The following is a 13849-nucleotide window of genomic DNA, read 5'->3' as shown; positions in this document are numbered from 1 at the left end:
TGGCGCCTAACCTGAGGCCCATATCTACGCCTGCCTGTAAGAAGAGCAGGAAACGGCCAAGTTGAAATTCCACCATAGAATATTTTCTACCCTCACACCAAGAAACACATTTCTTCCAGATTCGGTGGTAATGCATTGATGTGACCACTTTTCGGGCCTGGACCATAGTCAAGACCACCCCAGAGGGAAGTCCTTTTCGGGCTAGAATCTCCCTCTCAACTTCTATGCCAGTAAACGTAGCCGCCGTAAGTCGGGAATGAGAGGAATAGGAGGGAAGAGATATGAACTGGTGAACAGAGCGCCCACCGCTGCAGCCTGCGGATCCCTCGTCCTGAAACAGTAGAGACGCAGCTTCTTGTTGAGCCGAGACGCCATCATGTCTATCAGCGGGAAGCCCCACCGATGAACCAGCTGTTGAAACACCTGAGGGTGAAGGCCCCATTCCCTGGATGTAGAACATGTCTGCTGAGGAAGTCCGCTTCCTAGTTGCCCACTCCCGGAATGAATACAGCAGACATGGCCCTCGCGTTGTTTTCCGCCCAGAGGAGTATCCTGGTCACCTCTCGCATGGCAGACCTGCTTTTTGTTCCTCCCTGTCGATTTATGTACGCCACCGCTGTGGCTTTGTCCGACTGGACCTGTATGGTCAGATGTTGGAGGGGACAGGAGGCTTGGAGAAGGGCATTGTAAATTGCCCTGAGTTCGAGAATGTTTATAGGAAGGGAGGACTCCTGATTCGACTACCTTCCTTGGAACTGGGCCCCTTGGGTCATAGCACCCCACCCACGTAGGCTCGCATCCGTTGTCAACAGAATCCAAGACTGGATTCCGAACAGTCAACCCTCTACCCGGTGAGAGACCTGCAACCACCATAGCAGGGAAATCCTCGCTTTTCGTGAGAGGGATATCCTCAGGTGCATATGAAGATGTGATCCCGACCATTTGTCCAGCAGATCCAGTTGAAATTGACAGGCATGAAAACTTCCGTACTGAATTGCCTCGTAGGACACCACCATCTTACCCAGAAGGCAGATGCAAAGGTTCACCGAAATCTCGCAGAGCTTGAGTACGGAGCAGATAATAGACTGAATTGTCAAGGCTTTGTCCATAGGTAGGAAAAACTTCTGAGACACAGTGTCCAGTGTCATCCCCAGGAACTGAAGTTGTTGCGAAGGTTCCAGTTGCGATTTCTGTAGATTCAGGATCCACCCGTGGTCCATAAGAAGTCGCGTCAGATTGATGCTTTGCAACAGTCGCTTTCTGGACACTGCTTTTATGAGGAGATCGTCCAAGTAAGGGACGATGTTCACTCCCATTACGTGGAGTTGCAGCATCATCTCTGACATAATTTTCGTGCACACCCTCAGTGCCGTGTATAGGCCAAAGGGCAAGGCCCGAAACTGGAAGTGGCGGTCCTGCAACGCAAATCTCAGATAAGCCTGATGAGGGAGCCATATCGTGGATGTGCAGGTATGCATCCTTGATATCCAGGGATACCAGGAATTCCCCTTCTTCCAGGCCAGAGACCACCGCTCTTAGAGTTTCCATCTTGAATTTGAACATATGTAGGTACGGGTTCAGAGACTTGAGGTTCAAGATCGGCGGCACCGAACCGTCCGGTTTCGGTACCACGAATAGGTTTGAATAAAAACGCCTGTTTTGGAAGAGAGGTGGGACTGGAATAATAACCTGCGTTTGTAGCAGTTTTTGAATGGCGTCCTGAAAGGTAACTCTTACTACAGGTGAAGCTGGTAAGCCCGACCTGAAGAATCTGTGAGGAGGGAGTGCTTGAAGTTCCAACCAGTAACCTTGGGATATCAGGTCTCTTATCCAAGGGACCCGGCAGGATTCTGCCCAACCTGGGCAAAATATTGCAGTCAAGCACCCACCTGATTGGCCTCAGCTGCAGGGGAACTACAGTCATGCGGAGGGCTTAGTCGAGGAAGAATCGGATGTCTGGTCCAGGGATCCAGCGGGTCTGCAAGATTTTCTTTGTGTACCTCTAGCTGCATTGGAGGTACCCCTGGCCCTACCTCGAAACTTGGCCACATGAAAGTCTGTAAAGAGGGGCCGGGATAAGGTCTTCTAGCCGGAGGAGCTGCGGACGGCACATAGGTGGACTTAACTGACATTGCTTGCGAAATCCACTTGTTTTGTTCTTCACCAAACAAGGCATCTCCCTTGAGGGGAAGATTCTCTACACCTTACGCTGTCCATTGTTGCAGCCATCCGCTGTCCATTGTCGCAGCCATAGTGCCCTGCGAGCTAAAACTGCCATAGCCGTAGAGCAGGCATTAATGAGGCATATCTCCTTGATTGCCTTACTCATGAAGTTAGCAGCATCCTGGATATGTTGCAACAGAGTTAGGATCTCATCCTGAGGCATAGTGTCAAACCTATCAATTAAATTACCAGACCATTTGACCAAGGCCCTTGTGATCCAACCACAGGCTATTGTGGGACTCTGCTACTCCCACTGCAGTGTAAATGGATATGAGCGTAGTTTCAATTTTACGATCCACAGGATCTTTCAGGGAGATAGCACCAGGTACAAGCAGTACAATTTTTGTGACAGCCCGGAGACTGAAGTATCCACAATAGGTGGATTTTCCCACACTGTTCTATCCTCAGGAGGAAAGGGGAAAAGAGGTTAGCAACCACTTAGGGGTTTGAAACTTTTTGTCAGGATTAACCCATGTCTCCATAAAAAGAGTGTTTATTTCTTTTGAGACAGGAAATGTGGCAGTAGATTTAGGGCTGTTTCACACTACCCGGTTTTCACCGGATGGCAAAAATGCCACACAAACTTTTTACCGGCTTTTTGCCATCCGGCAGGGTCTTTCACACACCATGGCTTTGAGCCGTGTTTAATGCTGTTTGCATGCGCAGCAGCAGCGGCTAAAAAACAGTGTGTGAAAGCTCCCATTCACACACACGGTTCTCTGCCTACAAAGACGGCACGGCAAACAGACCTTTCACTGGATATTTCCGGCTGCAACCCGGCAGAAGGGCCGGGGCCGTGCTGTATGAAAGGAGCAGTGTGTTTTCATATATCACTGAAAACACTGCATGGCAAAATGGCGATCAGATTTTTGCCGGCCGGTGAAAACAGGCTAGTGTGAAACAGCCCATAGGCTTCACATTAAAAAACGACTCTTCGTCAGGTTCCGCCTCTTTATCTGGGATATTGAGGACCTCCCTAATAGAATATATTAGGGCTTTTACACCCTGAGACAGAGTAATGTCACCTTTGTCCCCATCTACTTCTCCCTTTTCAAATTCTGGCATGTCAGAGTCAGATTGGAGCACCTGTGGGAGTGTGCATTTCTGTGAAACCACCAGGGGGGGCACAGAAGCCGGTCTGTGGACAGAAGTATGAACTAAAAAAATCATCCACAGATTTTTTAAGCCGTTGTCTTTCCTGCCTGGCAGTAGCCAATTCTGCATTAATATTACATATCATTCCTTTAAAACACAGGTTCTCAAACTCGGTCCTCAGGACCCCACACAGTGCATGTTTTGCAGGTCTCCTCACAGAATCTCAAGTGAAATACTTAGCTCCACCTGTGGACCTTTTAAAATGTGTCAGTGAGTAATTAATACACCTGTGCACTTGCTGGGTTACCTGCAAAACATGCACTGTGTGGGGTCCTGAGGACCGAGTTTGAGAACCCCTGCTTTAAAAGAATCCAGCCATGCTGGTTCCTGGGTGCTGCTCCCCTTAGAGGGGGGAGTGCGCTGAGTACACAGCAGAGATCCCCCAGGAGAAGGGAAAAATGTGTACTACATGAGGGACATACAGCCTTTTTGCCGGACATGTTTGTACAACATAAAACACACACAAAGTAGCAGTGAAATAACACAGTAACAGTGATATAACATAGAACCCCAAACAGCCTGTATGGAGAGAGAGAGAGAGAGAGAGAGAGAGAGGGAGAGAGAGAGAGAGAGAGGGGAGAGAGAAGAGAGAGAGAGAGAGAGAGAGAGAGAGAGAGAGAGAGAGAGAGAGAGAGAGAGAGAGAGAGAGAGAGAGAGAGAGAGAGAGAGAGAGAGAGAGAGAGAGAGAGAGAGAGAGAGAGAGATCCAGCACTCTATGCCTCAACAGCTAAAGCAAAGTCTAGCCGGCCATGAACTAGAGCCTTAGATAAGGGAAGTAGTTTCACTTTCAATATATATTGCTCCCCCCACTCTACATCCCACTTGGTACCAGAGCAAGGTGTTTTCAGAGCGTCCTTGGAGCAGCAGCGCTTCCCTGCATGCAGCCTGGAGTCTGATGCAGCAGGAAATAGCGCCTTCTGAGCCGCTGGTCCCGGTCTCCGGAAAGCCCCGCCCCCTCGATGGCGCACAGTCCCTGCAATATATTTATACTGGCTTTATGTTTGCATAGAAAACGGTGTTAAACCCCCTTTACTGCACCAGTCTGTGGATGCCGCGTGTCTGCCGCACCCTCATGCCACCATAATAACCGCGACCCCAGTTCCTGTACTCACCGAACCAGAGTCTTCAGCACAACCTGGAGGTAATGCGAAACACCACCTCAGGAGGTTTGTCCTGTCAGCGGGGATCGGGACCATTAACCCTGTAAGAGATTGGTTCGGTCCCCCCACTAAGTCCCTCGACGCAGGCAGACAGGTGCCAGCCAGAGCTGCCTGAAAATAACAAACTACAATAAAGTTTTGAAGAAAACTCTCTGAAGCTCCAGAGAATGCACCCAGCTCCTTGGGCACATTTTTCTAAACTGAGCCTGTAGGAGGGGCATAGAGGGGAGGAGCCAGCACACACTGAAGATTTTTAAAGTTCCAAGGCTCCAACTGACCCAATCTATACCCTATGGTACTAATACCATCCCAGTATCCCCTAGGATGTTAAAGAAAACATCAAATCATACGCCCACAGCAACACAAAGTATTCCAGGAGATTGATGTGCTGATCTTGCAGGATGCATAAATGCAAATTTGTTACTGAATATGTAGCAAGGACAGGACAGCATGTGGCAGGGGTAGTGGTGTGAGTCTGAGAAGAGAATAGCTGCAAGTTACAGACATAGGGGTATATTCAATAACTGTCGGAAGCTGCCGTCTTGTCGGAAAGACGGCAGCTTCCGACAGTTTTAGGTCGGAAGAGGTTCCGACCTATTCATTAGCGCCCCATTTATTCCGACAAGTCGGGAAACCCGACTTGTCGGAATGCACGCTGATCGGCGGCTTCAACCGCCGATCAGCGTGCATTGTCGGAAGCGGGGCCAAACCTGACAGGTTTTAGTCCCGTTTCCTACAATCTCAAAATCGACTTTAAAAAAAGTCGGATTGAGATAAGCGAGCAGAGAGCAGGAGACGGGGGAGCAGCGGGGATAGCAGGGACCCAGCGGCTGGAGCCGGGTGGACGCAGCTGTGAGCCTCTGCTGCTGCAGCCGCTGGTCCCCCGTCTCCTCCTCTCCACCGCTGTCCGCTCTGTCTCCCCAGGGTGTCCGCCTTCAACTGCACCCGGCTGGCCACCTGTACCTCCACCCCCGGCGGGACGCCTCCACTGCCCCCTCTGGCGGGCCACCAGCACCTCCTCCCGGCAGGCCGATAACACCTCTCCCCGGCGCCGCAGACTGCTCCATCCCCCAGGCGCCGCTGACAGCAGCAGCAGCAGGCCATGACAACGGGAGCGACCAAATCCAACAGTCGGATTAGGCCGCTCTTTTGAATAGGGATTGTCGGGTCCATTCCGACAACTGCATGTCGGAATGGACCCGACTCTTACTGAATATACCCCTAAGGGGGATATCCAATTACCCGCGGTATATTACAGCTGGTATTGATATTGGCCAGGGCTATCCTATTAACCCTGATAAGCCGTGGCTTATGTCACCTGCCTCAGTACAGGCTCCCCTCCTAAATGCTCAGTCACTGCTCCCCTCCGAGTCCTGACTGCTCCAGCTCTGTTGTAAAAGGCCCCGTCTGGCCGGGGCACTCAGGGTGGATGTGAGTCACAGAGCTGAGCGCCAGCTTCCGGCCGCCCTCCCTGCTCTCCCCAGCTGCTGCTGCTGCAGTGGCCGCGAGACACTGACTGGAGAGATTGCCACGGCTTATCTGGGATTTTGCATCACCTGTCTCAGGCAGGCAAAGCAAAATCCCCTATAAGTGCCAGCTTTTTGGGGCTGCAGTGGCGAAAACACACAGGTCTCACTGAACTTTTGTGTTTTCGGCCAAAAAAATATTTTATTTTTTTTACGCGAGATCTATTATATAAAAATATAATAATATAAAAATATTGGGGAAACCTCTGAAAAAATTGCGAAAAACACGGTCTACAGTTGAATTGCCTGAAAAAAAAAAATTGGACAAAAAACCGTGTTGAATGCCGATTTTTTTCTCTTGAAAAATTTTGGGGCTAATTGAATTCCCTCTTTTGTGGTACATTTACTAAAATGTAGGTTTTCAATGCTTTCTAATTGTCAGCTACTTTGGCTGAAGAATTTAAAATGGTAGTAGTAAAAAATGCGTTTTATAACGCTTGTCTTGTATTTATTGCTATTGGCGTTTCAAATCGTTCAAAGCCGCCTGAAAACATGCTGTTTAGTAAATATACCACTAAGGGGAGTATCCAATTACCTGCGATCAAACATCGGGAGCGAAAAAATGTCCGGATTTCTGGCGAAAACACATAGAATCCAGGATAAGTTCCCAGACTTATGTGTAATTTCATGGCAACAATCGCAAATACAGGGCACTTATCAAAGATTTATTTCAGGACTTTAACGGCTCACAAAAAATACCCAAGATAAGTGCCAGCGTCAGGCTGCCTTCAGGGCTAATTTAATAGACCCAGGGGGTCCATTAGCCAGTGGCAATCACTAAACCTAGTAAGGGTTCGAAATAGACTGTTCAAGATCTCTCAACAGTACAGAGTAAGTGATATGAGGCTCTGGTGATATGAGGCTCCGGGCATAAAAGATGTAGGAAGACTGTGGTTTTAAATGCACCTCTATTTGAAACAAAGTCCAACTTGTTTCAGCTTCTAGGGCAGCACGGACGGTGTAATGGTAAGCATTACTGCCTCACAGCACTGAGGTCATGGGTTCAATTCCCACTATGGACCTAACTGTGTGGAGTTTGTATATTGTCCCCGTGCTTGCGTGGGTTCCCGCAGGTACTCCGGCGTCTTCCCACAATCCAAAAATATACTGGTAGGATAATTGGCTCAAACAAAAAAAAATAACCCACGCGTAAATGTGTGTGCGTGTACATATGGTACGGAATATAGATTGTAACCTCCCCTGGGGCAGGGACTGATGTGAATGGCCAAATATTTTCTGTAAAAGCTCTGCGGAATGTGTGTGCGCTATATAAATAACTGGTAATAAATAAATCTAGCATGCAAAGACATACATCCAATCATTATCATTACCTGTGGCTGAGGTCTCAACATACATTTTTTATGTCTCTGGAAAGTAGATGAATTATTGCAAGAGCAAAGAGCATCGTCATCCATCTTTGGGACTGGCTGTCCATGGATACATGAGCTTTTAACTTATTTAAATACACACTACTGTAATGAGATCTACCTATCAAGCTGCAGAGAACAAGAAACGTAATGTATAGGGTGTCTAGCCAAAAAAAAGACTTCATATGTGAAGAAGAAAACACAATACACTAAAGAGTATGGGGTGTATTCAACAGCTGTCGGAAAGACGGCAGCTTCTGACGGATTTCGGTCGGAAGGGGTTCGGACCTATTCAAAAAGTGCAGTTTTGTTCCAACAAGTCAGGAATTCCCGACTCGTCGGAAAACACGTGGATCAGTGTAATAGCTGCTGATCCGCGTGCTTCTGTTGGAAACGGGGCCAAATCCGACTGGTTTTGGCCCCCTTTCCGACAATCTCAATCCGACTTAAAAAAAAAAAAAGAGGAGACGGGAAGTGGTGTGGCGGGCTACGGGGATGACAGGTACCTTGACGGCCGTCCACCGGCCAGGCAGCACCCTCCCTGCAGCGCGACACTGGGCAGCCGTGATGTGCGGCTCTAGCAGCTCCCTGTGTTCTCACACACAGGGCGCTGCTGAAAGCCGCACGGACACCGGCCAAATCCAACAGTCGGATTTGGACACTCTATTGAGTGGCATGTCGGAATGGATCCGACTCTCTTATTGAATATACCCCTATCTCTGTATAAACCAAATATCATTACACTCTAGTACACAGACATGGAAGCAAACGCAACTTCACTTCTGTTTGCTGTTTTCTGTAACTCAACAATATAACCAAGTACAGTGTAGGCCTATGCTATGCTGCCTACCTCAAACAGAAGAGTTGGTCCTGCCAACAACATGAATACAAATATAAGTCTTCATAATAAATGACTGTAAATCAGCTCATTTTAGGGCTGGCTTGGTGTTTGCATCAGGATGATCCATGAACACAAATAAAAAAAGTAATAATTTGACAGACCCAAAACATGTACAGGGGTACAGGAGCGGAGACAGCGAGGAGACAATGGGGGTAGTACTGGCCACAGTAATTGCAGGAATGGTGGGTACAGCCCAACATAATGACAACACCATAACTTTGGGCACCATAAGGACAGTGTTGCACAGTAGGCAGTATACCATGAACAAAATAGCATGTGCAGGTGGACACTGGACTCACAGATATGTGCACTTGCCTGACAACACTGTACATAGAACAAGAAACGGGATCAGTATGACTTGCCGATGGACGGGATGCCGGTGGTCAGTATACAGACACTAGCATCCCATCATAATCCCGGCAGCCCCCCTGTAAGCCCCCTACCCATCACCCTTTCCCTACTCTAACCCTAACGCTCCCCGCTAGGTGGCTAACCTTAACCTTCCCTGCACTTCCCCCTAACCATCACCCCCCTTCTTCAGCCTAAACCTAACCCCCCCACGGCAGAACACCAGCACATCCCGCTGTCAGGACATTCAGGATGCCAGCTGTCTGTATTGTAACACCGGCATCAGTATGTAGACGCCGGGATAGCATCTTTCTTTAGGATGCCGCCGTCAATATAGCGACCGCCAGTATCCCGGCCGTCAGTTAGGTAACTGCTTCCCCTGGAAACACCATGCAGTGGGTACAGGTATTATTAATGGTGAGCACACTGATATGTAAATGTCGCAGCCACCAGGATTTGTATTGAAACGCCCAGTGGAGGCCTCGGAGATCTGCCGCTTGTGTACAAAGATGCAAACATCAGACGTACATCGATCGAAAACTGACCTTCCTAACTTATAGATGCGCAGCATGGCCGACGGAAGTAAGATGACAGAGAAATTTTAACTATGTATGGGATCACAGTTACAAAACGTCACATGCCCGAAACAGTCACAACCCGCCTGCATTTCAGTGGCCACCACCCCATTAGGACTCACACACGTTTCCTGCCTGTAACTTACTTTGTAAATTAATCCTCACGGCTACCGCTGTTGCAAGACCATTGCAATGAGAGTACAGTGCAGGGAGTGATGACGACAGCAGTGCACGCAGTCAGCGTGCAGTGATGACAGCACAGTCAGCGTGCAGTGATGACAGCACAGTCAGCGTGCAGTGATGACAGCACAGTCAGCGTGCAGTGATGACAGCACAGTCAGCGTGCAGTGATGACAGCAAAGTGACTGTACATCACCAGTACAGTATATGCAGTGAGGGTGCAGTGATGACAACACAAGGTATGCTGCGAGAGTGCAGTGACAACAGCACAGGGCATGCAGTGATGGTGCAGTGATGACAGTGCAGTGCATTCAGTGAGGGTGCAGTGATGACAGCAGAGTGCATGCAGTGATGACAGCAGAGTGCATGCAGTGATGACAGCAGAGTGCATGCAGTGATGACAGCAGAGTGCATGCAGTGATGACAGCAGAGTGCATGCACTGAGGGTTCAGTGATGACAGCAGAGCGCATGCAGTGATGACAGCAGAGCGCATGCAGTGAAGACAGCAGAGTGCATGCAGTGAAGACAGCAGAGTGCATGCAGTGAAGACAGCAGAGTGCATGCAGTGAAGACAGCAGAGTGCATGCAGTGAAGACAGCAGAGTGCATGCAGTGATGACAGCAGAGTGCATGCAGTGATGACAGCAGAGTGCATGCACTGAGGGTGCAGTGATGACAGCAGAGTGCATGCAGTGATGACAGCGCAGTATACTGTATGCAGTAAGGGTGCAGCGAGGATAGCGCAGTGTATGCAGTGAGTGTGCACTGATGACAGCAAAGTATATGCAGAGTGTGCAGTGATGGCAGCACAGAGCGTTGCTCAGGAATTACCTGGCTGTTGTACTCTCGCAGGGAGGACTCCGTCTCCTCGTGGTTCCCTGGGCTGACATTCCCCAGCAGCGCGTCCAGGTCCATGTCTGTGCGGGAGGTGAGGAGGAAACTACAGCCAGAAACCTTTATTACATACTCACTGAGCCTCCCTCACCGTGTATGCGCAGAGCCAGCCTCTATCACTGAGCATGCGCAGTGACACGGTGACAACCGAACTTGCTTACCGCTGCTCTGCTTCACCTAGCTTGAGCGTTAGTGTACAAACACTGGTAATACGACCCTACGCAACTTATTCATTCATACACGGAGCTCTCTAAACTGCTTGCCGTGCCCTCCCACCTTGGCTGTGACGGACCGTATAGCGCATTCCCCAGCCTATAGGAGTGAGGTGGAGTGTGTATCACAGCTTTAGTGGGCGGCTGGAGGCCGCCATGTTTTTGAAGTCCAGTAGTCCCCATTGTATTGCAGGGTTTTAGATTAGTGATAAAGGTTCCAGTCATTGGGACTGAAATAGTTTGTCTTTGTTTTGTCATTGTTTTTTTAATTCAAACAAGTTTTATTAACAGCACATGTACCTATAGTAGTTGATAGCTGGGGATGACTATGGAATATCAAATATATATCAACATGTTTCCATCACTAGATTAGATACCATAGAAGCTATTGGGAATATATAAAAGGAATCTAAAATATGGACCTGATTCAGAGGAGCACACAGTGGCGATGTCGCCCGCAATTGGACAATGTATTAAATCTGTGCATGTGTCTGAATCACACGTCGCCTGAGCCTCAATGGTTACTGCTCGGTAATGCAGAACGAGTTTGGACGCAGGGAGAGTGGATTTCAGTGGGTGTTCCTGGGAGATAACGGGTAGCTAGACTGACAGCGGCTGCATCTGAGAACACAGAACCGCTCACACAGGCCGCCATGTTCAGACGGAGAGACTGCGGCTGCCGTAGGGCTGCTGTACGTTTTGATGCATACCCTTTTTGGCCAGTACACACAGTGCTGTTTTTTTATGGTCTGTACCGGCCAAAAGGGGCCTTGTACCGATTTCAGCGTCTCCCTTGTCCTATAGATTCCTATGGCAGTGTAAAGATGTGCCCTGTGGGCACATCTGTGTTGCTGTCCCTAGCTGGGGGCAGCGCTGGGGCAGCTTGTCTGTCCCCAGCGCTGAGTGTGCGGCGGCGGTTGTCTGGTGCAGGGATCGATTGTTTCCCTGCTCCAGGCTGTCGGCGGCGCGGCGGCGCTTCAAACTTGGCGCCGCTCGGGCCGCCAATCAGAGGCGCCGCCCGCGGCTTTTTGAATCCGGCGCCTCCAGCGAGCCAATCGCGGCTCGCGGGGCGCCGGCCAATCACAGAGGGGCGCGGCGAGCCAATCGGTGCTCGCCGCGTCACAGGCCCCGCCCCCGGCGTCTCACGTCAGACGCCGGGCGGGAGAAGAGGAGTGAAGACTCCGCCAGGGAAAGAAGACGCGACAGGCGGGAGCGGAGGACAGCGTGCGCGCGGAAGAGCGCGAGGAGAAGGCCAGCGGTCGGGCTCCGGGAAGAAGATGTCCAGCGGCGGCTGGACGCGGAGCAGCGGAGGCGACGCCGCTGGCCAGGACGGGTCAGCGGCAGAAGACGGTGCCGGAGGCCCCCGGATTAGGTGAGGCCTCAGTGAGGCTATCCTTCCCCCTCCCCTTTTCCTCCCTCGACCACCAGGGACGGGCATTAGGCCCGAGGGCACAATTCAGGCACTAGGCCTGGGGCGCAGATAGGAGTTTGGGGTCACTATTTTATTAGGTGGTTTGGGCATTAGGCCCAAGCCACCCTCCCTGTGGCACAGTTAGGCGGGCATTAGGCCCGGGGGTGTATTTTGGCCGATTAGGGATACGATAAGGTGACCTTGGGCACAAGGCCCAGGTCACCCAACGGGCAGCAAATTAGGCGGGCGCTAGGCCCGTGGGCGAAGTCAGGCCTCCGGCCTGTGTGCAGTTAGGGGGCGCTAGGCCCAGTGAATCAGTGTTTCCCCGAGGTGAGTACAGGTGGCCCTGGGCGCTAGGCCCAGGCCACCCTGAGGTGTTAAGTAGGCAGGCCCGCTCGGCCTGAGCCCCTAAGGAGAGAGTACGGTAGGTGGGTGAGCTGTGCGGCCCCCACTACTGGGTGTTCTGAGTCGGGTAGATAAAGGGACCGTACCGTCGCTTGCATTGTGTATCGTGATGTATGTTACCGTGCGGGGCGATGTGTGAGCTCGTTAAGTGTGTTAGTTTTGTTGCACCACACCCACAGAGCTAGTTTGAGGGCTCTGCCGTTGTAGTTAGTATAGGGTGTGACACTAGGTTAGAGTTAGGCCCTGCACGGCTGTTTGCTTGTTTGTTTATCTCCTTACAGGGACCTGTAAGAGAAGAAGACGTTCGCTGTGCGAAACTGACGGTGAGTAACATCTGTGTGAGTTTGTCCCTTGTCTGTCCCCGAGCGCCGGAATCGGGATTGCTCACGGACGTGAGAATCCTTTTCATCACACTACGTGCGAGAGCGCGAGTGTGTGAAATCTGGGTGGCTGAGGCTTTGTGCCGGTGATGACCATTCACCCAACCGGTGAAGGTCGCGGTCACCCCTGGGGTATCCCCTGTTCCAGTGGAAGAAGGGTCGATACCCCCTTTAAGGTAAATTATTCTCTCCTCAGCTCGGTCGTCGGTCAGCTCCGAGAGGGAATCGCCGTGTCCGGATCCGACTGAAGATTTCCAGGTCCGTTGGAGGTTCCGGTACCTGAAGGTGAGAGAGCGTGGCGCCTGGTGAGTACCGAGTCTACACCTGCACGGCAGCAGGCACCACCACACCGCAGCCGCACCTCTCACAGCAGCGCCGTCGGCCTGGCCACACCCCTTTTTGGAATTTGCACTGATTTCTTGTTTAAAGATGTTGGAGGGTGTGTTGACATACCCTCCAACATTTTACATACAAAAATCGGTACAAATCAGAAAAAGGGGCGTGCCCACAGGTAAAGGGGGCGTGGCCACGTCCCTTTTCCTATACTTTCAATGGAAGTTTGGCGAGCCAAAAATAGGTACAGACCATAAAAAAAAGGTACTGTACCTATTAAAAAGGTACAGTTGGAGGGTATGTGTTGATGGTGCGTCTAAAGCAGGCATGTCCAAACTGCAGCCCTCCAGCTGTTGAGAAACTACACATCCCAGCATGCCCTGACACAGCTTTAGCATTCTCTGACAGCAAAACTGTGTCAGGGCATGCTGGGATATGTAGTTTCACAACAGCTGGAGGGCCGCAGTTTGGACATGCCTGGTCTAAAGATTCACCAAGATGGATTTGCATCACAACAAGTGGGACTCTCAGTTTAAAGCATACTTACCGATATTCTGGCTGCTCTCTGCGGGAGAGAGCAGCCAGGTCGGCTCAGAGGGCAGGCAGGGGAGGCTGTGCTGTAAAGGAGGGGGTGGCCGGGGGCGGGACAGGGGCGGAGCAAGGTCGGGACAGGGGCGGAGCAAGGGTGGGGTCACAGTGACACCTCCTTTAAGCCACGCCCCCGCTCTGTAATGCCGCGATCACCGGCATTACACTGCAGGGGGCGTGGGTATGATGAC

The 13849-nt window shown here is 50.8% G+C and overlaps 1 protein-coding gene across 1 annotated transcript in view; it reads right to left on the bottom strand.

Annotated features, from left to right (window-relative positions):
* Positions 1 to 10616, bottom strand: part of RIC8B (RIC8 guanine nucleotide exchange factor B) — a 151730-nt gene extending 141114 nt beyond the window's left edge. The window contains exon 1 of the mRNA XM_063928440.1: positions 10267 to 10616. Coding sequence (XP_063784510.1) covers positions 10267 to 10350 — 84 coding nt within the window. The 5' untranslated portion in view covers positions 10351 to 10616. The remainder of the gene's footprint in view (positions 1 to 10266) is intronic.
* Positions 10617 to 13849: the final 3233 nt, after the last annotated feature.

The sequence above is a fragment of the Pseudophryne corroboree genome, chromosome 6, assembly GCF_028390025.1.
Source record: "Pseudophryne corroboree isolate aPseCor3 chromosome 6, aPseCor3.hap2, whole genome shotgun sequence".
Lineage (NCBI taxonomy): Eukaryota > Metazoa > Chordata > Amphibia > Anura > Myobatrachidae > Pseudophryne > Pseudophryne corroboree.
Note: the sequence above shows the minus strand (reverse complement) of the source record. Positions and strands in the feature narration are given on the sequence as shown.